Genomic DNA, 21,451 nt, shown 5'->3' with positions numbered 1-21,451 from the left:
CACTCGCGTGTCAAACGGGATTAGATTCCTAACTGCCACGGGCTGCAGTATTTTAAAATATTATACCAGGCAGTGAGCATGTTAGTGTTTGTTGGAAGCAGAGGGAAATAAATGCCCATAAAAATGAGAACAGTTATGTGACATTTAACTTGCACAAAAGGTTTTTTTAAAAAGTTATTAGTGATTAGAAAATAGTTTGCAGTGGTATATTTGAAAAGGATTAATGAAATTAAAGTGGTGATTGTCATGAATGTCAAATTCAATTGAAAACTGTGATTACAGTTTATCGTGGCCATTTTATTGACAGTCTATTTGGTCATTAATTCACGATGCGTGGTGAAAATGTGTCCTTCGGAATAGACACATCCTTCTGCATCGATGAGTTTGTTACCGCTGCCTAGTATCATTTTGCCCTCTGAGTAAGGTTTGGAAATACTTCTTCACCCGAATCCCAAAATTTCACCCGGTGACATTGCAGTGCTGTTTTCTTGTGCAAATAATTTATAATTGCCCAGCCCGGACCTAAGTTTTCCATCAAAAAACCCAGAATTGAGTGTAGTGGGAGGGGTTGGCACATCGAGTAAAATGTTTCTTCATTTTTAAATGTCAGTTTATCGTTAGCTACTTGGGATTCACTGATAAATTGCCAGTTGAGCCAAACAAATTCAAATCGGTCAGTTGGCAGTGTACCGGGATACTGCTTCACTCATGCTTTTCGCAGCATTTAAACATCCAGCTATGTTCATCTCCCTCCCTCTGGCTCTCCCCATATTCGATCATCTGACTGTTTTCATAAACGTCTCAATTATAAACTCAATTGTACAATTAGTTTCATGACTGTGCTGCTGAAGTGCCTTTGGGGACCCCTGGAGGATAACTGTTGAAGTGCAAGTTTAAATCCCAGCAGGTCACATGGTGGAAATTATCTGGTGGCCCTAAATAATTATGGTCAGAGATGGTGGATCACCAGTGACTCTGTTTGGCTCAGGAAATGCATTGACTTGAGTTTAGATATTTACTTTTTTTAAAACACGAAACATTGTCCAAAGTGCTCTTCCTGGTGGCTTGTTTCAAACCTTTTAAGGTGTGAAATTACAAATATGTGGTCAGTGTTCTAGAACTCTGTTGCTTTCAATAACGAGTAGTGATTGTCACATCATCGTTAGAACGTTCTTAACTGCACATTCTAATTATTGTGTAAAAATCACTACTCGTTGTTGAAAGTAATGGAGTTCTAGAACTCTGACTTAGTATTTGAAAAAAAAACCACTCAGAAGAAACCTACTCTTCGAAGGGATTGGCCTAATACAGTAAATATGGCTTCCGGGTGCTCTGGAGTGTGTGTATTCTCAACCGCTGCGGTGGCTGATAAACAGAATACACATTCACAGGAAGGAAGCTAGTATGGAAGTGCATTAATGCCTTCTCTCTCTCTCCTCTCTCTCTCTCTTCTCTCTCTCTCTCTGTTTGTCTGACTAGGCCGTACCACTGAGCCTCTCTCCCTCTCAGTTTCTGTGCAAGTGCACTTTTTTCCCCGCTGACTGTTTGTTGACTAACAAGCTGTTCCTCCCTTTGTCTCCCCTTATCTACTCATCCTCCTCATCCTCCTTTCCGCCCTCAAAAAACATGTCTGCTCTCCCTCCGTATCTCTCTCTCTCCCTACATATCTATCTCTCCCTCTATATCTTCTCCCTCCCTCTCTATTCCCCTCTGCCCTCCATTCTGTCTCTCTCCCTCCATATCTCTCTCTTCCTTTATGTCTTTACTGCTTCCTCCCTCTCTATTCCCCACCTCCCTCCTTTCTGTCTCCCTCCATCCCTCCCTCTCTTTCTCTCTCCTGCATTTGTTCACGCGCCTCCAAAGGAGCTCAAAGAGATTAGCTGGGATCAGGTATGTCCTTTTTATTCATAAATGAATTGATGGACAGTATGAATATTCATAAGCACTCTGTATTGCGCATGTTCTGTTTAAATGCACTGAACTGCAGGACGTCTCGTCTTCCTCTCTTTCACTCCTGCTTTCATTCTTTCGTCATTCAAAACAAATGTGTCCTTCCTCTCCTTCATCTTCCCCCACGCCCTTTCCCCCTCCTCTGGCCCCGCCCTCTCTCCTCCCCTGGCTTCTCCCTGTCTCCTCCCCTGGCCCCACCCTCTCCCCCACCCCTGGCCCCACCCTATCTCCTCCCCTGTTCTCACCCCTCCCCCTGCTCTGGCCCTCCCCTGGCCCCTCCCTGTCTCTTCCCTGGCCCCACTGTGTCTCCTCTCCTCCCCCCCCCCATCCCCTTCCCCTGGCCCCGCCCTCTCCCCCTCCCCCCGGCCCCGCCCAGATCCTGGCCTATGGGGACATGAACCACGAGTGGGTGGGGAACGAGTGGCTGCCCAGCCTGGGCCTGCCCCAGTACCGCAGCTACTTCATGGAGTCCCTGGTGGACGCCCGCATGCTGGACCACCTGACCAAGAAGGAGCTGCGCGGCCAGCTCAAAATGGTGGACAGCTTCCACAGGTCTGTCCTCTGCCCTTCTCTTCTCTGCCCTTCTCTTCTCTTCTCTTCTCTTCTCTTCTCTTCTCTTCTCTTCTCTCCTCTCCTCTCCTCTCCTCTCCTCTCCTCTCCTCTCCTCTCCTCTCCTCTCCTCTCCTCTCCTCTCCTCTCCTCTTCTCTTCTCTTCTCTTCTCTTCTCTTCTCTTCTCTTCTCTTCTCTTCTCTTCTCTTCTCTTCTCTTCTCTTCTCTTCTCTTCTCTTCTCCTTTGTTCCCTCCTGGCCTGCGGTGGACGGCACGGTCCTACTGTTCGGCCATTTTGTTCCGTCGCCGGGGTGGTTTCCAGGAAACAGTCCGGAGGGCGGCGCTCACAGTCTCTGCTTTGTCTGATGACTTCATTTTTAAGGAAAAGTGTCCGTGCCGATACTTCATCAGCTGATGCTTTATTAGGTCAGACGCACGCACATCTGTTTTGTTCCCATGGCGACAGGGCGTGTTTGATGTTCAGGGTTGAACATTGAGCATGGAAGCCTTTATTCTCTCTCTCTCTCTCTCTCTCTCTCTCAGGGTCAGTCTTCATTACGGCATCATGTGTCTGAAGCGCTTAAACTACGACAGGAAGGAGCTGGAGAGGAGGAGGGATGAGAGCCAGCATCAGAGCAAAGGTGCTTTCCCCTTCCCCTCCCTCCCTCTGCCTCCTCATCTTTCCCTTCTCTCCCTCCCTCTGCCTCCCTGTCTTTCCCTTCCCTCCCTCCCTCTCCCTCCCTCTGCCTCGCCGTCTTTCCCTTCTCTCCCTCCCTCTGCTTCCCCATCTTTTCCCAAACCGTGTGAGGGTCACCTGACCGTGCTGCAGGTCTCTGTGAGTTTGAACGCTACCAGTGGGGAACAGTTTCATACAGCTCTCGAACCACTGTGCTCTGCTTAGCATACAGGAAAACGCTCAGTTTCAAGATGAATTATCACTGAAGCTATTATATCTGTGTGTGTCTGTGTGCTGGGTGTGTGTTTTTTGTGTCTGTGTGTGTGTTAGGTGTGTGTGTGTGTGTGTGTGTGTGTGTTTTGTGTGCATGTGTCTGTTTGTGTGTTCTGTGTGTGTGTGCATGTGTGTGTTTTGCGTGTGTGTGTGTGTGTTAAGCAGTGTGAGTGATTTGTTCCTGCTGAATGAAGCTGACAGGCAGCAGGACGTTGCATTTGGCTGAACAGTAGCGAGACAGCGGCTCAGTCCCAGGGCGATGATGTCACCCACCCATAACCCTTAAAAAAAAGAGACCGGGTGGTACGGTCCTCCCTGCCGCAGCCGTCTGACCCGCTGCTCCCCTCCCCCCCTCCCCCCCCAGACGTGATGGTGTGGTCCAACGAGCGCGTGATGTGCTGGGTGCAGACGGTGGGGCTGAAGGAGTACGCCGACAACCTGGCGGAGAGCGGCGTGCACGGGGCCCTGCTGGCGCTGGACGACACCTTCGACTACACCGACCTGGCCCTCCTCCTGCAGATACCCAATCAGAACACGCAGGTGCCCCAGCCCCGCCCCCTCTCATCGTCCACACCGTGCCATCGGCATGCGCACCGGGTTCTGTCTGTTCAAGTCGGGCCACAGATGTTATGTCACTGCAACCAAATAGTCAAACAGATAGTCAACTCTGGTCAAGCAGATATTGAACTCTGGTCGAGCAGATAGTCAACTCTGGTCAAACAGATAGTTAACTCTGGTCCACCAGATAGTCAACTCTGGTCAAACAGATAGTCAACTCTGGTCAAGCAGATATTGAACTCTGGTCGAGCAGATAGTCAACTCTGGTCAAACAGATAGTTAACTCTGGTCCACCAGATAGTCAACTCTGGTCGAGCAGATATTGAACTCTGGTCGAGCAGATAGTCAACTCTGGTCAAACAGATAGTTAACTCTGGTCCACCAGATAGTCAACTCTGGTCCACCAGATAGTCAACTCCCGTGTTCCTCCTTTTTGTCATAATGGCAGGAAGCTCTGCTCAGTAACGGGAGCCCCTGGTGTTTTTAGAGCTTCCTTTGAAGCCGCTCTGTAATTTTCCGAAAACGCGTCAAATTGGAACATTTTTTCTGCATAAACGGGAGGGTGGGAGGCGCGACCTTTGACCTTAAGAGCGTGGGCGTGCTCGAGCATCTGGCGGGCGTGGAACGGCAGCTGCTGTCACACCCGGTGTTTTTCCACATCACCTCGTGTTTTTTTTTTCCAGATTTTTTTAATTAATTTTTTTTATAAACGATCGCTTCACTTTTCTCCCCGCCGTTCCCTCTCAGGCCCGGCAGCTCCTGGAGAAAGAGTACAACGCTCTCATCACCATGGGAACGGAGAGGCGACCCGATGAGGTAAGCGACCGCTAATGACAATATAAAAAAACTGCTATTCTAACCGATTTCGCTCAACCCGACCGAGCATTTCTCACCTGGACGCTTGGGTCGGGACAAAGGGCTCATGGGACACGCCTGCATAACATAATTTACTGAGCATCGAAAGAACAGCGTCACTCTGCTCACTTGTGTCATAAACACAATGTCATAAACACGGCTGTGCGATCACTGCGATTAACGACCAGCTAGGATACCCCTGAATGGTGCCGGATACGGCTCGTTGTTCAGGGGTTGGTAAGGAGGGGTTTTAACGCGAGGCCCTTTAAGCTCTGGTATATTTTACTATAGCGGAGTTATTCTCCCAATTCAGTTCAGTTCAGTTCAATTCAATTAAATTCAATTCAATTCAATTCAATTCAATTCAATTCAATTCAATTCAATTCAATTCAATTCAATTCGCTTTATTGGCAGGGTAAGGGTACACTTTCATTGCCAAAGCATACACTCACGTGACGAACATAACAGACCGGCAATAACAATTTAGCTACAATGAACAGAATAAACATAAAATCCAGACCACAGAAGTAAAATTCTACATCTAGAAGATAACGCATGCAAAATGTCAACGAACTATAATAACTTTACTTTTTGGTTTTTGGTATTATTCTCCTAATACCCACAAATAAAACGTGCAAACAAACGAACGGGAACCTGACATTTGATTAACGATCTGAGAAGCGCCGGTGTTTTCTCTGGAGACCGGCGGTGAAGGGAAGGCGTGAGAGCCGGCAGGTTTTGTGGTCGCGGCCGGATCGCAGCCCAGCTTTGATAAATCACGCCGCCGGCCGATCGCGTTTCCTTTCGGGTCGATTCGTTCTCCGCTCGCCCCTTTCGACGATCAGTCCGCGGATTTATCGCGTCTCTTCTGGTGCGAGCGTTAGCGTCGTACTGAGCGTCGGCACGCTTAGACATCTTTGAGCTGTTTGTCCTCTTTGAGAGTCTCTGTGTTAGTTACCAGTGGCATGTGCTGCACGTCAGAGTTTTATCATAAACACATCCGTAATGAGCTTCATCATTCTGACTCAGCTGTGCCTTCAGCGTAGGCTACACGCCGTCCTCGGAAAACATGCTCATTGAGAATCGCACACGGCTACAGCGTTCGCATTTCAGCATCCTATTACTCAAAATGAAATGAGTTTCGATGAGTTTATAGATTAAGCTGATAGTCTTACGGGCAGATTTCTAATGTATGCAGTCATTCAGTGATTATTGAAAAAAAAAGGGGGGGTGGCAAAACTTTTTGTGTGACTGTAACCGTGGCGACGCTCCTCTCCCTCTCCCAGGACGGGACGAAGACCTTCACTCGCTCGCCGTCGTGGCGGAAGATGTTCCGGGAGAAGGACCTGAGGGGGGTGACGTCCGACTCCTCCGAAACGCTGCCCGCCAACTTCCGAGCCTCCGCCATTTCCACCCCCTCCGTGACCCTGAGGAAAGTCCAGAGCGAGGGTGAGCCTCTCCGCTCCATTCATCCCCTCTCCTTCCACGTTCACCCTCCTCCTCTCCATTAAATCCACTTCCTCACACGTCCCTTCCTTTAGTCATCCCTCTCACTATCCATCATCCTCTCTCCATTTGATTATCCCATCTCCTCTCTCATTCATCCCCCCTCTTCTGTTCATCTACCTCACTCGTCCATCTCATCCCCTCTCCCCATTCACTCCCCCTCTCGTCCCTCTCCATTCATCCCCCGCTCCTCCTGTACCCTAGTCATCCCCTTCCTCTCTCTCCGTTCATCCCCTCTCCTCCTCTCTGTTCATCCCCCTCTCCCCCTCTTCTCCCATTCATCCCCCTCTCCTCCCCTCTGTTCATCCCCCTCTCCTCCTCTCCATTCATCCCCTTCTCCATTCATCCCCCTCTCTTCCTTTATCTCTCCATTCATCCCCCTCTCCTCCTCTCCATTCATCCCCTTCTCTATTCATCCCCCTCTCCTCCCCTCTGTTCATCCCCCTCTCCTGTTCTCCTGCTGTTCACCGGGAGAAGGTTTTATTTTGAGGAACCGCTGTGGCAACACCCACACTGTAGTTCCACTGTTTTGCCAGTCAGCAGAAGTAACGCACTCACCCTCTCTGATTAAGTCCAGTTGATTTTCCATTGACCCATGGAGCCTGTTCTCATAGAATAACTTTGAACCACATAAGCCCCGAAGACCATTTCCTGAATGAATATGAATACAACTTCAAAAAACTTTGAGGCAAATTATGCTGCTAAGTTTGCTGGTATGTTGGGATATATATTCCACACATGCTGTCAGAGAATTTGCAATAGACAACATTTGGACCCAATAAAAATGAGTTCCTGGACACAAAATTATGTTAGCACCTTCTGTAGTTCTGCTGGCAACTTTTTTAGTTCTGTTAGGAACTTTTTAGTTCCGTTAGCACCTTCTGTAGTTCTGTTAGAAATCGTAGTTCTGTACACTCTGTAGTTGTAGCAATCTTAGTCTGTTAGCACCTTCTGTATTCTGTAGACTTCTGTAGTCTGTCAACTTCTGTTAGTTCTGTTTTAGCACACTTTCCTTGTAGTTCTGTTACACATCTGTTCTTAGCACCTTCTGATCTGTAGCACTTCTGTAGTTCGTTAACTTTCTTCTTGTACACTCTGTAGTTTACCTTGTTGAGCACCTTCTGTATTTTTTGCACCTTCTGTATTTGTTCTTCGTTTCTGTTGACTTCTTGTTTTTGACTTTTGTAGTTTTGTTAACATCTTCTGTCTACGACACGTCCCAACACATTTTTACTGTGTCCAGGATATAAGGGCAGTACTGATCCCCCCCCCCCCCCACACACACACAGTGTGCGTACATTGTATAAACATATCTCCCTATCCCCCCCTCCCCCCCCTCTAGTGAACTCTGGATCCAGAGCAGAGTCGGGGTCTGTGAGGACGTACTCCTGTTGAGACACACTGGGGTGAGGCTGCTAATTCTCTTACTACCGCACTAATTATGCATGCTGAAAGCCAGTGATGTGTGTGTGTGTGTCTGTGTGTGTGTGTGTGCGTGTGTGTGCTTGTGTGTGTGCATCTGTGTGTGTGTGTGTGCGTGTGCATGTGTGTGTGCTTGTGTGTGCATCTGTGTGTGTGTGTGTGTGTGGTGTCATTGTGTGTGTGTGTGTTGTGTGGTGTTGTGTGTGTGTGTGTGTGTCTGTGTGCGTGTGTGTGTGTGTGTGTGGTGTTGTGTCTGTGTGTGTGTGTGTGTGGGTGTCGTGTCTGTGTGTGTGTGTTGTGTGTGTGTGTGTGTGTGTCGTGTCTGTGTCTGTGTGTGTGTGCATCTGTGTGTGTGTGTGTGTGTGTGTGCTGTGTCTGTGTGTGTGTGTGTGTGTGTGAGTGTGTTGTGTTGTGTGTGTGTGCATCTGTGTGTGTGTGTGTGTGTGTGTGCTTGTGTGTGCATCTGTGTGTGTGTGTGTGTGTGTGTGTGTATGTGTGTGCGCTCTGTGTGCTGTGTGTGTGTGTGTGTGTGTGTGTGTGTGTGTGTGTGTGCATCTGTGTGTGTGTGTGTGTGTGTGTGTGTGTGTGTGCGCGTGTTCACATGCTTTTAGCCACTTACAGCAGCTTGCGGAGAAGCAGAAGCGTTATTAATGTCAAACGGCATTGATGTCGGCACTGTTGTTCCTGGGTGTGGCGTAATGATGATTATTATGATTGAGCGTAATTTGGTGAGGTATGACTGAAGCAGGCGTGTTTCAGAGTGCACTGGCTGCGCCGTTGCTCTGATTCCTGGAAGTGATTTTCAGCTTGAAACACGTGTGTCGCAATCTGCCAGACAATAAAGGAGGAATTTGCCACGGAGCTGGGAAACGAAGGACTAACTGCCTTTCTGCGTTCCGCAGGGGCAGCTTGCTGACGCGACGGGATTTTGATTTCATAATTTTGGAAAAAGCAATGAACACGAGGGGGGAAAACGGAGACGTTTGACAACTCTGCAATAACCATGGCGACTGAGGCTGACCAATGGGAATGGAGGAAACCCCGTGGCTGAAGAATACGGGATAAGGGACAGATGAAGAATGTACAGAATGGAGAGGGGGGGGGAAGGAAGAATGAATGTATGGAACAGGGGGAATATCTCAAAAATGATATGTTTATCAGTCCATCGTTCTCCCTCTGTCTCTCTCTCTCTCTCACTCTCGAGCGACAGTTGTTCTCTGAAGCTGAGAGGCGATTTTGGGAAAGCGGGGCCACATGTTGCTGGCTCAGCTTAGCGGTGCTCTGTGAATCTGAATCTGAGAGTCTGTGTGGCCATGAATGTGCCCAATGTCCTGTGTGGGAATGAACAGCTGGTGTATGTATGCTGGTGTATGCAGTGTATGCTGGTAATGGATAGGGGTTTGTACACTGGGCAGAGGGTTGGTCTGGCTCGGTCTGGTTCGGTCTGGCTCGGTCTGGCTCAAGTCTGGCTTGGTCTGGTTCAGTCTGGCTCGGTCTGGCTCAAGTCTGGCTTGGTCTGTTTCGGTCTGGCTCAGTCTGGCTTGGTCTGGTTCGGTCTGGTTCGGTCTGGCTCAGTCTGGCTTGGTCTGTTTCGGTCTGGCTCGGTCTGGTTTGGTCTGGCTCAAGTCTGGCTCGGTCTGGTTCGGTCTGGTCTGGCTGGTTGTTCAGTCTGGCTCAGTTTGGCCAAGTCTGTTGCGTGGTTTCGGTCGAGCAAGCTGGGTGGTCGGTTCATCTGGCGTCGCAAGTCTGGATGGCGTCAGGTGGTAGTGGTGGTCTGTCAGTCTGGCGGTCTGGCTCGAGGGCAGCAAGCAGTTGGTGGTGGGAGAGTCTGGCAGTGGTGGTCGGCCAGTCTGGTTGGTCGAGCACAGTGGCATTTGGGTGGTTGGAGGGTAGGGCCAGTTTTGAGGTGTTTGGGGGTCAGTACCAGTGACAACAGGCGAGAGTAGAGGGACAGGCAGAGCCGATAGGAGACAGAGAGGAGGGTACACAGGGCAAAGAGAGAGGCACGGAGCGAGAGAGGGAGAGAGAGAAAAAGAGGGAGGGAAAGGGAGAGAGAGGAGAGAGACGAGAAACAGTGGGTGCAAAGCAGGACAAACGAAAAGAGGAAGGAGAGGACACACAACAAACCAATGCACAGGAAAGAGAAGACGGAGTGAGGGGGAAGAGGCAGAGCGAGGAAAGGCAGAGACAACAGGGTGAGAACTTCTGAAAACTGGGTGTAATTGTTATTTCATTTAATTTTTTTTATTTGTATGATAACTAATTATTTTCTTTATGTATGTATTAAATAACTGTATGTACATGTTCATTTATTACTTCATTCCGACTGACTGTAATTTAATTTTATCTAGCTAAAAAAAAAGAAGGAAATATGAAATTTTAAATTGAACAGTTAAAAAAAAAAATGCTACTTGTATGTGTACATTTTAAGAACAAATTGTGTTATGACTCAAAGAAAATATTATTAACGATGGCGCTAAAAGTAATTAAAAAATGAAGTCTAAAAGAAAACAAATAAGGATGATAACGGTGATTATGACCATGGAAGCGAAAATAAAATGGTACCGTGCTGGTGCGTATCAGCCTGAAGTCCTGCATTTTTAACCGGAACAGGGGCGGAGTATGTCATGAATATTAGACCGCTTTGATGCCAGTTCTGATTTTTCTTTGCAAAACCTATAAAAAATACATGCATTCATAAACATAATCTAACAGACAAAAGAGAGATAAATGTTCACATATTTGGTGTGTGTGTGTTGGGGAGAGAGAGAGAGAGAGAGAGAGAGATCCTCCTTGTGCTCCCCAACATATGCAAATGTAGACACACAAACATCCGCATCATACAGGCATATAACTTTTGTATAAATGTTTATTTATACATATGAACATAAATATACATGTGAACATGTGACCTGCTGGTGTGATCAGATCAGATCTGTACTGCAGGCAGCGATCCGAACGTAAATAACTACACACTGCTCATTACTCAGGCGACACCACAGTTCATTCAAACAACCTTTTCTGTAAATATACTTACATACACAGATATATAAATATATGTATACAGCGCACGTATAATATGTACAGTGAAATATATTAATATCAAATACTCATGCTTACTTGTAAACTGAATAACATCACTGTGAATCGTATTTAGACAGCAATAAAAAGAGACGACCTTTTCACTGATGACATCACAGTCTCCGTGAACAGATACAATATTTACATCGTGTTTCGTCAAGTCCCTAGAATGAGGTTTCGTTTGTTATAAGGTTATAAACGCGCTCGGCGGCGAGGAGACGCAGGAGCGGCGGACAGCGTTCGCGCTGACGTAGCGGGAGGGAAGGAGAAAGGAAAAGGAGAGGGGGAGGAGGTGGAAAGAAAGAGGAAAAATAAGCGCTCTTTCCGACGCGCTGGCACATTATCCCCAGGGGGTCTGACCGCGCGGGCACGGTCTGAACGTTCTCTGGCCGGGGAAGTAGGCACGGTCTGAACGTTCTCTGCCCAGGGAAGTAGGCACGGTCTGACGCCTCTGCCGGGGATAGCCGTGGCTCGCGGGAAGTAGGCACGGTCTGAACGTTCTCTGCCCAGGGAAGTAGGCACGGTCTGAACGTTCTCTGCCTGGGGAGGTCGACCCGGTCGTACGTCACCGAGTCGCTGAGGAAGAGTAGCCGCGTTCCCATGGAGCTGGGCGTCGCCCAGGTGAGCTAGTGCCACTGTTTCCACGGCAACTGCCTTCCTCCGCGCCCCGAGCCCGAAGCTCTCTGCCTTTCTGATCCCCTCGGACCTCGGCGCGTCAGGGAGGGGTTTCGAGTGACGCTGCCAACCCCAGGAGGCCCAGCAGTGGACGGGGTGACTGGCCTGAGGGTTCAGGTGCTAATCTGAGCTTTTTCGGTTGGGCCTAGCAGGCAGCATCCGGGGAGCAGCTGAGGTAAGGCCTCTAGGAGCAAATGCAGCAGTTTGCTAACGGAAAGGGAGAGGCATGGCTAATAATCAATATTTCTGGATTGCACAATGAACACTTTTTAAACAGACTTCCCTTCACCCTGGGCTGAGTGTGATTTGCTACAGCTGTGCCGCTCTGCGTGTGATTGGCTACGGCTGTGCCGTTCTGTGTGTGATTGGCTACAGCTGTGCCACTGTGTGTGTGATTGGCCATGGCTGGTCACCGTGGCAGCAGCTTTCTCTCTCCATCCCTCTCTCTCCCTCTCTCCACTCCCTCTCCTTCTCTCTCTCTTTCCCTCCCTCTCCCTTTCTCTCCCTTTCTCCCACTCCCTCTCCCTCTCCCTCTCCCCCTCTCCCTAGGTGCGGGCCACCCTGGCCTGCAGCACGCACACGCAGGAGGAGTCGATCCTGATCCACCTCCAGCCCACGCCCTTCTGGGGGTGCGTGGTCAGGGCCCTGACGTAGGACTGCTTGGCCTTGCACTCGCTCACCCAGTGCTTCTTGTCCACGCCCACGCAGTCCCTGCCGGACACGCCCGAGCCGCCCGTGCCCCGTGCGTCCGGCGGCCTGCACTTAGTCTCAAAGAAGTACTGCTTGAGCGGGCCGCGGGGGGTCTGGATCTCCGGCAGCACCGTCACCGTGTTCCCCAGGATGTCGATGGCCGTCTTCTTGTCCGTCACCCACTCGTTGGCCACCTCGCACACCGACCGCTCGCCCCTCCGGTCGTAGGCGGAGCTGGATCGCCTGGGGCGGGACTTGGGGCGCGCCGGCTCTGCCCCCTCTATCCTCCTCAGGGCGCCGGCCGCCGCTTCCTCCACGCCCTCGTCCTGCTCGCCCTCCTCCTCCACCTCCCGTTCTTCTTCCTCCTCCTGCTGTTCCCCTCTCTCTCCGCCCAAGGCTGGCAGCCCCGCCTCCAGCATGAGCAGGAGGGGCGGGTGCTTCGGGGGGGAGGAGGACGGGGTGAACAGCACCCTCGGGTGAGCGTCCAAAAACAGCAGCTCTGAGTCCTCCAGCAGCATTCCCGTCTCCAGCCCCGCCCTCGACCCCTCTGTGCCCGCCTCCAGCTCCGCCCTCAATCCCTCTCCTCCCACCTCCAGCCCCGCCCTCGATCCCTCTGTGCCCGCCTCCAGCCCCGCCCTCGATCCCTCTGTGCCCGCCTCCAGCCCCGCCCTCGATCCCTCTCTGCCCGCCTCCAGCCCCGCCCCTCCCTCGTCCCCCCTCTGCCCGCCTCAGTCCTCTCCTCCCCTCGACTCCCTCATCCCTCTCCTCCAGCCCCGCCCTCGATCCCTCTCTGGCCGCCTCCAGCCCCGCCCTCGATCCCTCTCTGCCCGCCTCCTTGCCCTCAGTCTCCACCTCCATCTGCTCTACAGGGTAATTAAAGGATTCCCCCTTAACACTGGTAACAAGCGACTGTTTTTTTTCCGTGCCATCCCACTCATTGTAATTCTGTCTGATGGCAATGTCTGTTACTTTGTGGTTTTTTTCTTTCCTGGTATTTAAAGGATAATGATTTTCCTTCCTCGTCATATCTACAAAGTTGTTGCTTTCACTAGATACCTTCTTCTGGGATTTGTAGTCCTCAGCTGTGTGGTAATCCAAGGATATCTCATTGACTTTCCTGTTGTTACCTAGCGGACTGTAGTCCTCAAGGTTGGGGCGTGTGTCCTCAGTTGAGGTGTTTTGGGTGTTGTTGCAAAGGTCACTTTTGGCCAGGTGTATCATTTGCTTTTGAATGCCCTGGGATTTGTGCTCTATGTGATTGACAGGTGTAGGCGTTCTGTAGTCCATATGGTCGTGCAGACTCCTCGGTTGGAAGTCCTCTGCCATGTTACTCTGATGTGTCTTTTCTGTCACTTCACTTCTGTAGTCCTCCTGAGGGGAACCATAGATAGTATTACTCTGGGAACTGTAGTCCACAAGTGCCTCACTCTTAACCATACTGTCTGCTCTCGAACTCGTACTCGTGTTAGAATGACCGGAAGAGCCGCTGATGACGTTGTCGCCGTGTCCGTGGTCACCAATGCCGTTTCCGTGGCTGTCCGGGCGTCCGGCAGGCTCTGTTGCTGCGGTTACGAGCCTGGGTACAGGGCTGTGAGGGAAGGGGAGGGCCGAGGCAATCACCATGGCAACCAGGGGAAGCCAGTGCATCACTCCCAGGGTGTGTCAACTAGGAGAGAAAAGAGAGTTTATGCGAGAGACGTCAGGAGGTTGTCAACAAAGACAATTTTCTGCAATTTTCAGCCGTGTTATGAAGGCCCACACAGAAAGGAGGCAGGAAAGACCGCCCATCCATTGTATTTTTCACTCCAGACAGAAAGCGGAGGGCGGCTGCAGATGGGGACGGGATTAGAGCACAAAAGGTCCCGGTGCCGCCAGTCAAACACCCAGTCGCGTGCGGTGACTCATAGTTGGGATGAGAGTCAGCCGGCCTACAGACCGCCCCGGCCAGCCACACCCCTGTTTCTCACCGATGAGTAACAGTAAACAGCTTTTTTTTTGTCGAAAACATCAAAAGAGACATCAGAAACACGTGACGCGGACCGTGGGGCGCAGAGATGTTATCTGACCACATCTCCACGCAACGCGTCTCACCTGAAACATTCTCGGAGCCTTTCTCACCCAAAGGAGTGTCACCTGCACATTTCTGCCACCGGGGGGCAGACAAGTCCTTCGCTTTCGGAACCCTTGAGCGTTCTAACTCGCTGACAACAAACGTCAACCTTTAGATCTTGTCTGGAATTCACACAACCCTCTCTCGCAGGCGCTCGAGGTTAACTAAACTATCGAGTGAACTCCTGAACCGCTGTCTAACATTTCAGAAAGGAATGCTGTCCAGCTCTTTCATCCACCAAACTAGTCCAGCACAACTTTTTGCCTGGAAGAAAATGTGTTTTCGCGCTGCAAAATGTTTCAGTGTCCTTAAACGAGGCTTAAGGATATGTGAGCGGTCTAACAGTACAAGCAGCAGAGCCGAAGAAGGAGTTCCACCTCCAAAATCCCGAAATAATCACCGCCTCGAGGTAATGCCAGGTGTCAATCTTGTTTTTGTTTTCTTGCAACAGAAAGCAGGGAGGTGAAAACGAGCGGGTGGGTGGAATGAACAGAATGTTTATGATGTGGGATGAAGTGAGAGATTCCCCCGGGGGGGGGGGCGACCTCTTTTGTGCTGCTTTATCGCTGCTCTTTTCTCAGCCCAGGTCGGAGTGCCCGATCGCGCTCGCGCTACGACGCTAATCGCTAGCTTGGTCGTCGACTCGGGAGAGAGAGAGACGACAACCGTTCGCTCGCCTCAGAAGCGCGCGACGTCCGCCGCCGCCGCGTATCACGCCACGGTTCACCAGTCCGGCTCACACTGACACGAGGCTGAGGAGGACTATGCATACGAAGCTCACAGGTTAGGCGCACAGACACGAGTGAGGGAGACTATGCATACGAAGCTTACAGGTTAGGCGCACAGACACGAGGCTGAGGAGGACTATGCATAAGAAGCTCACAGGTTAGGCTCACAGACACGAGTCTGAGGAAGACTCTTCACACAGCTCACAGGTTAGGCTCACAGACACGAGTGAGGAAGACTATGCATACGAAGCTTACAGGTTAGGCGCACAGACACGAGGCTGAGGAGGACTATGCATAAGAAGCTCACAGGTTAGGCTCACAGACACGAGTCTGAGGAAGACTCTTCACACAGCTCACAGGTTAGGCTCACAGACACGAGTGAGGAAGACTATGCATACGAAGCTCACAGGTTAGGCTCACAGACACGAGTCTGAGGAAGACTATGCATACGAAGCTTACAGGTTAGGCGCACAGACACGAGTCTGAGGAAGACTATGCATAAGAAGCTCACGGGTTAGGCTCACAGACACGAGTCTGAGGAAGACTCTTCACACAGCTCACAGGTTAGGCTCACAGACACGAGTGAGGAAGACTATGTATATGAAGCTCACAGGTTAGGCTCACAGACACGAGTCTGAGGAAGACTATGCATAAGAAGCTCACAGGTTAGGCGCACAGACACGAGTCTGAGGAAGACTATGCATAAGAAGCTCACAGGTTAGGCTCACGCAGACACAAGTCTGAGGAAGACTATGCATACGAAGCTCACAGGTTAGGCTCACAGAGTGAGTTTACACAGTGCACAGTGCATAGTGCATCTAATACGATTAGCCATGTGATATTGTAAAAAAAGATTTTTTAGATAATTTAAAAAAAATGTTCATGTAATAATAATAATAATAATAATAATAAAGAAACTTGTATTTGTACAGTGCCTTACTCAAACTCAAGGTCACTTGACCGAGCATGGCCATACAGATATATTCTTATCCATACAGAGAGGGAAATATACATATAAACACACAAATAAGAAAACTTTGACAGGGGGCTGGTGGTGGGGGGATGGTGCAGAGGTAGGGAAGCAGTGTTGCCTGAAAAGCCGTGTTTTTAACTGAGATCTGAACGAGGAAATGGTAGCAGAATTGAGGGTGTTGAGGGAGGGCATTCCACAGATTCAGCCCTGGTGCTGAAAGATGTGCATTTAAAACGGATAGTCTGGCTTTAGGCACTGCAAGCAGAGTGGGGGGGGGGTGGATGTCCTAAGGGTCTGATCAGGAGATCTGTTATTCTTGAGTAGCTCTTGCAATGTGCAAACTTTACAAGTGATTACATCCATTTCCACAGATATTTCAACAGAGAGTTCATCACTCTCTCTCTCTAAGTGACAGGTCTGAGAGGCACCGGCACTAAACGGGCTGGAGAGAGTGATTACCGTAAAACCAGAAGCCGACTAACAGACCCCTGTACCCCTGGGAAATGGGGGAGCAGGGGGGAGGAGAAGGGAGGCAACAGGGCAGGCTGTGAGATTACATTCAGAGCGTCTGACACTGAACAGAGCCAAAGAGAGAGAACTGGGAAATGTAAAGAAGAGACAGGGACAGAGAGACAGAAAGAGAGAGGGGGGGTGGAGGAAAATGAAAGTAGCATAACTGCATATGCAGTAAGTGATTTTGTGGATCCCTATCTTATCAGAGGCAGGCAGTGATGACAGGATGGGAGGGGCATCAGTGAGAGTGTTTCTGTGATGACAGCATGCTGAATTTTAGTGCACTTCCACATGCGCACACACACACACACGCACACAAACTCACACACACACGCACACACAGACATGCTCACAAACTCACACACAGACATGCACACACACTCAAACTCACATACACAGACACGCACACACACACACACACACACAAACGCTGCCCCTGCTGGTCAATTGGGTACCTGCACTCTGCTAGCAAAGCTGCGCGTGAAAAGTGCTCCTCTGTCCCATGTCTGTGTGTCAGCTTGACTGCGGGCTGTGGCTTTAAAGGAAGCCGTTGGTGATGTCACGCGTTGGAGAAGAGCACGTGCTGGCCTACACTCTCCCGCATTAGCTGCAAAGGCTGCAGAATGAGGGCCCCTGTCTACGACCGGGTGTTATAAATAAACTTTTTTTAAATGTTTTTGCACCCAAACTAAGGTGTAAATAATGGTGTCCTTGCAATGTGATCCTACAGGTTTGCATCCCTCAAACTAGCAGGTGCTAACAAAGTTTCCTAAATAGATGGTCATTACCATTCACAAACCAGTCTGTTTGCTGTGACGTGAGCCGCCTGGCTGAACAGTTCACTAAATGCATCTCTGGTGATTTTTGTAGATCCACGGGACTTCTCATTTTTTAAACCTTCGTTTTAACTTGTTGACCGACATTTGAAAGAAATATGCAGTTCAATTGTGTAGTTTCAACAGTGATCTTTTTGTTTACTTTTGTCAGAATGTTCATAATAGCAAAAAGAGATACGCAAGCATTTTTTTCTCTGAAGATTTCTCTCTTCCTCACTCTCAGTCTTTCAAAAAAGGGTTAGGGTTTCAATCCTGCCATCCTTTGTTTCTTGCTTCTTCCAAGCTCAGCTCTCAAATTTAACATATTGATCGTTATTTATTTGGCTAATGTGCGGCTAGTTATTTAATTGTACTGTATACTCGGCTGTTGTGCTCCCCTAAATGGATGCATTGCTACAGTGCTTCCTGGCACTCACTTTGCACATCTCTCAGGCACGCTCTGTCGATCGCCATGTGTGTTGACACTGGTTTTAGCACCAGACCATGCCTAGTTTGCTCTCAAAACATTAACTTTTTAGTGCACGTCTTGAGTGGGTTCTATTGAAGCACATGCAGGGCTTGAGACTACCTTATAGGCTCTCTGACCACTGTGGCTAGTGGTCTGCCAAAATCACTAGCCACTCAGCATTTTCACCTGCCAAAATACCCCCCCTCCAAAAATAGAACTTATAAATTATTGGTAACTGGACAATGTAACTGTATGCATGTGTTTAGGTATAACATTTTATTTGAACAGAAATCATGAAACCTATCACACCTGAGTGCATATGTGTGTGTGTGTGTGTGTGAGAGAGAGAGGGGGGGGGAGAGAGAGAGGAAGAGAGAGAGAGAGGAAAAATCTAAAAAGCTATATAACAAAACATGCGCTTCAAGATTGCAGATCTTTGCTATGAATATTCTCCAAGTGTAAGTGCAAAGAACGAAGAGTACATGCATCCACAATTTTAAATAATGTTGATAAAATGTGTACAATTTTGTGATACAAATTGCACATTTTAAAAAAATTGCAAATTTAAATTATTTCATTACTTGTCTACAGTAAGAACTGGCTATATCTGATGGTATTGATTATGACTGTAACCTGGAAACAAGTTTTCACATGTCTGTTAAGATCATTTGTTTATTTATCCAGAATTTAGCACAGTCTTGGGCTGAAATTGAGTGTAAACCGGCAGTCATGGTTCATTGCCTAGGCGCACACTGTATGAAAAACAGAAATTGTCATCTCTAGATGAGCATATTTTATCCATCTACATTAGATTCCAACATGAACAGTATTTTCATTCACCAGTTCAAGGAACATGCATCTCTCTTCAAAGTCTGTCTCTTGATTTAGTCTTTAAGACTGAGACTTTAAGTCTGATGTTGCTAGCTATCGGTTTGAAAGCCTTGTGCTTGCGTCTTTAACACTGTTCAGTGTTGCAGGCTATTGGTTTGAAAGCCTTGTGCTTGTCTCTTTAACACTGTTCAGTGTTGCAGGCTATTGGTTTGAAAGCCTTGTGCTTGTCTCTTTAACACTGTTCAGTGTTGCAGGCCATTGGTTAGAAAGCCTTGTGCTTGTCTCTTTAACACTGTTCAGTGTTTCAGGCCATTGGTTTGAAAGCCTTGTGCTTGTCTCTTTAACACTATTCAGTGTTGCAGGCTATTGTTTAGAAAGCCTTGTGCTTGTCTCTTTAACACTGTTCAGTGTTGCAGACCATTGGTTAGAAAGCCTTGTGCTTGTCTGTAAACACCACTTTTGGCCTTTTACCTTGGCATGGTCAATTACACACAAAACACAAGTGTTTATTAAGTCAGTGTTGAACACTAAACCAGGTGAGGGATTACTGTGGGCTGGCATGGATTTGGTGGACACACATGTACACACTCACACACACACACGCTCGCACACACACACAGGTATACACACACTCGCACACAGTCACACATACACACACACGCACACCCGTTTACACACACTCGCACACACACTCACACACACACATGCACATCCATATACACACTCACACACACACACACACAGGTATACACACACTTGCGCACACACACACACAGGTATACACACACTCGCACACACAACCACACACACACACCTGTATACACACACACACACACACACACACATACAGAGGACACAGGACACCCCATGCCGGGGCCTCAGTGTGTGCGACACACTAGTGGTCAGTAGCACTTAATCATGCTCCCTTCAGCAGGGCTCCTTGCATTATCAGTGTAGCTGAGAAGTGCTGAAAACACTAAACAAATAAATGATAAATGGCTCAAGTAGCGTCTAAATTTTCATATATGAACAAATAGAAATAAAAATGACATAGTTAGTAGGATAGTTGCATGACAAAGTATTCCAATTATGTAAGACCAGGTTTAATGTGCTACACATGTTACTGTTTTTCAGATTTGAACACTAGCTGCATGGGAACTGGCAAACCAAATAATAAAATTTGAAGAAAAAAAAGGTAAAAATAAAAAACAAACAACTTCAACACTCAAAAAAGCTTCGGGGGTGAGAATTTTCATGCAAGGAACGAACACCAGCAGCCAGGGAGTTAAAATGTAGCCTACTCAAATGCATTTATGAGCTGCCATAAAGTCTTGGGGAAACTCATTATCGCCTCACTTAGTGTTCAGGCCCTGCACTAAGAAACCCCGATAAACACCCAGAAGAATCGGTAAACCTCTCTAAAGCGCACTGGGGCCGTTTCTGGTGATTTCCGCAGTCCCCCTGAAACTTGAAATGGCACCATAGCAACTAATGGCTTTGTGCCGCAGACCGAAACCGCTGCTTGTTTGGGATTCAGCCCTACAGGTGAAGAATGTCATCTCTTCCGTGACGTTTAAAGAGGCGCACGCCGCACTCAGCTCAAGTTCACACGCTGTAAACAGCCCGTAATTACCCATTATCCATCCGCGTTGCGGCATTTTAATGGGCGGTTAGGTCAACAGTTTCTCACATAAATGCCGTCGTGGCGTCTTGGGAGCGGGTCTACGGAAATTGATTCATACATAGCCAAGGTGCTTATATTTGCAGCAGCAAGTTGGCAGAGCTAATGATTATTATTTTTTTATTTATTTCTTTTTTTTTTCAGTTTTATCTATCTGCACGAGCTGAAGTGATCTCGTGAGCAAATGCCATAGCCGTAACAGAGGACCGGGCGGAAGAAATATGCATCTGCACACCTGGCGCTAGGTAGGGTGCAATTACGACACCTTGTTGACAACTAAATGAAAACCCTTTTAATCTGGCCTTCAGCATTTACAAAGTCTGTTTTAGAGGATACACCATGTCATTCTGAACGACAAGAAACATCAAAAAGCCACGCGGATTTAGACATTACACAGAGTTATGCAATGTTGCGCTATTTCAGCATACGGTAAAAGAATTTAATTCGCAAGCTTTGCTAGATAAACATTTCACGGTGCTAAATGAACTACGATTACGCGTACGACCTCTGCGCGGGTTTTAAAACTGCTTTTACGCGTGACCACACGAGAGAGGAAACAGATTGAGAGTTAATCTTCTCTGCTTTAAAGCGGAGGAATAAGGGTGGTTTTACCCACTCATTTATAAGGTGTATTTATTCTGTTCAGCCCTCAGTTTCGAGCGTTTCTTCGCATGACCGAGCTGGGAGGTCATCTCCACATCCATTACCTATAGTCCATTCGTCCCGGTCGCTGTCTGGCAAGGGTCTTTACCTCCCACCTCGCTATAGCTCTGAACCAGCGCTTCTTTCCGCACTTTTCCCCGTCAGTGCTAATCCTGACAGAAGCGTTTGCATAAACATCCATGCATTTTTCCAAAAGCTGGACTGACAGCTTCGTCTGTCAACACAGTTTTTTTATAACCTGTTAAAAGAGTGCAAATACATTCTCCATCTGAACTCCTGCGATAGACGGTACCGCACATCAGTGTGTTTTTCACAAGTCAGTTGAGAGAAAGAGTGAACTTGGAGAACTGGAGTAACGTGCTGTCAGAGTGCAATCAAAAGGAACTGGGACATTTCAACGAGTAAATACCCACCTTTACCAAATTTCAAGGT

The 21,451-nt window shown here is 48.5% G+C and overlaps 2 protein-coding genes across 6 annotated transcripts in view; one reads left to right on the top strand and one right to left on the bottom strand.

Moving 5' to 3' along the window:
* ppfia3 (PTPRF interacting protein alpha 3) overlaps nucleotides 1-9,441 on the top strand; it is a 45,635-nt gene extending 36,194 nt beyond the window's left edge. For 3 of the 5 annotated variants that reach the window (XM_064315464.1, XM_064315463.1, XM_064315465.1), the window contains 8 exons: nucleotides 1,480-1,890; nucleotides 2,327-2,502; nucleotides 3,044-3,141; nucleotides 3,814-3,989; nucleotides 4,755-4,823; nucleotides 6,149-6,311; nucleotides 7,711-7,774; nucleotides 8,693-9,441. In XM_064315464.1, the coding sequence (XP_064171534.1) occupies nucleotides 1,480-1,890; nucleotides 2,327-2,502; nucleotides 3,044-3,141; nucleotides 3,814-3,989; nucleotides 4,755-4,823; nucleotides 6,149-6,311; nucleotides 7,711-7,763 (1,146 nt within the window). In that variant the 3' untranslated portion in view covers nucleotides 7,764-7,774; nucleotides 8,693-9,441. The remainder of the gene's footprint in view (nucleotides 1-1,479; nucleotides 1,891-2,326; nucleotides 2,503-3,043; nucleotides 3,142-3,813; nucleotides 3,990-4,754; nucleotides 4,824-6,148; nucleotides 6,312-7,710; nucleotides 7,775-8,692) is intronic. The other 2 variants (XM_064315467.1, XM_064315466.1) reach the window with 1 other exon arrangement.
* Nucleotides 9,442-11,360: 1,919 nt separating this feature from the next.
* Nucleotides 11,361-12,830, bottom strand: LOC135243906 (neurotrophin-4). The gene has a single exon (XM_064316034.1). It carries the CDS (start codon nucleotides 12,752-12,754, stop codon nucleotides 12,092-12,094), a length of 663 nt encoding a protein of 220 aa, XP_064172104.1. The 5' UTR covers nucleotides 12,755-12,830; the 3' UTR covers nucleotides 11,361-12,091.
* Nucleotides 12,831-21,451: the final 8,621 nt, after the last annotated feature.

Source organism: Anguilla rostrata, chromosome 17 (assembly GCF_018555375.3).
Source record: "Anguilla rostrata isolate EN2019 chromosome 17, ASM1855537v3, whole genome shotgun sequence".
In the NCBI taxonomy this organism is placed as follows: Eukaryota; Metazoa; Chordata; class Actinopteri; order Anguilliformes; family Anguillidae; genus Anguilla; species Anguilla rostrata.
This window is presented reverse-complemented; position numbering and strand designations above follow the sequence as displayed.

Bases quoted from the DNA above. Each gene is read 5' to 3' on its own strand.
- LOC135243906 (XM_064316034.1), bottom strand. From the start codon at position 12,754: ATGCTGCTGGAGGACTCAGAGCTGCTGTTTTTGGACGCTCACCCGAGG.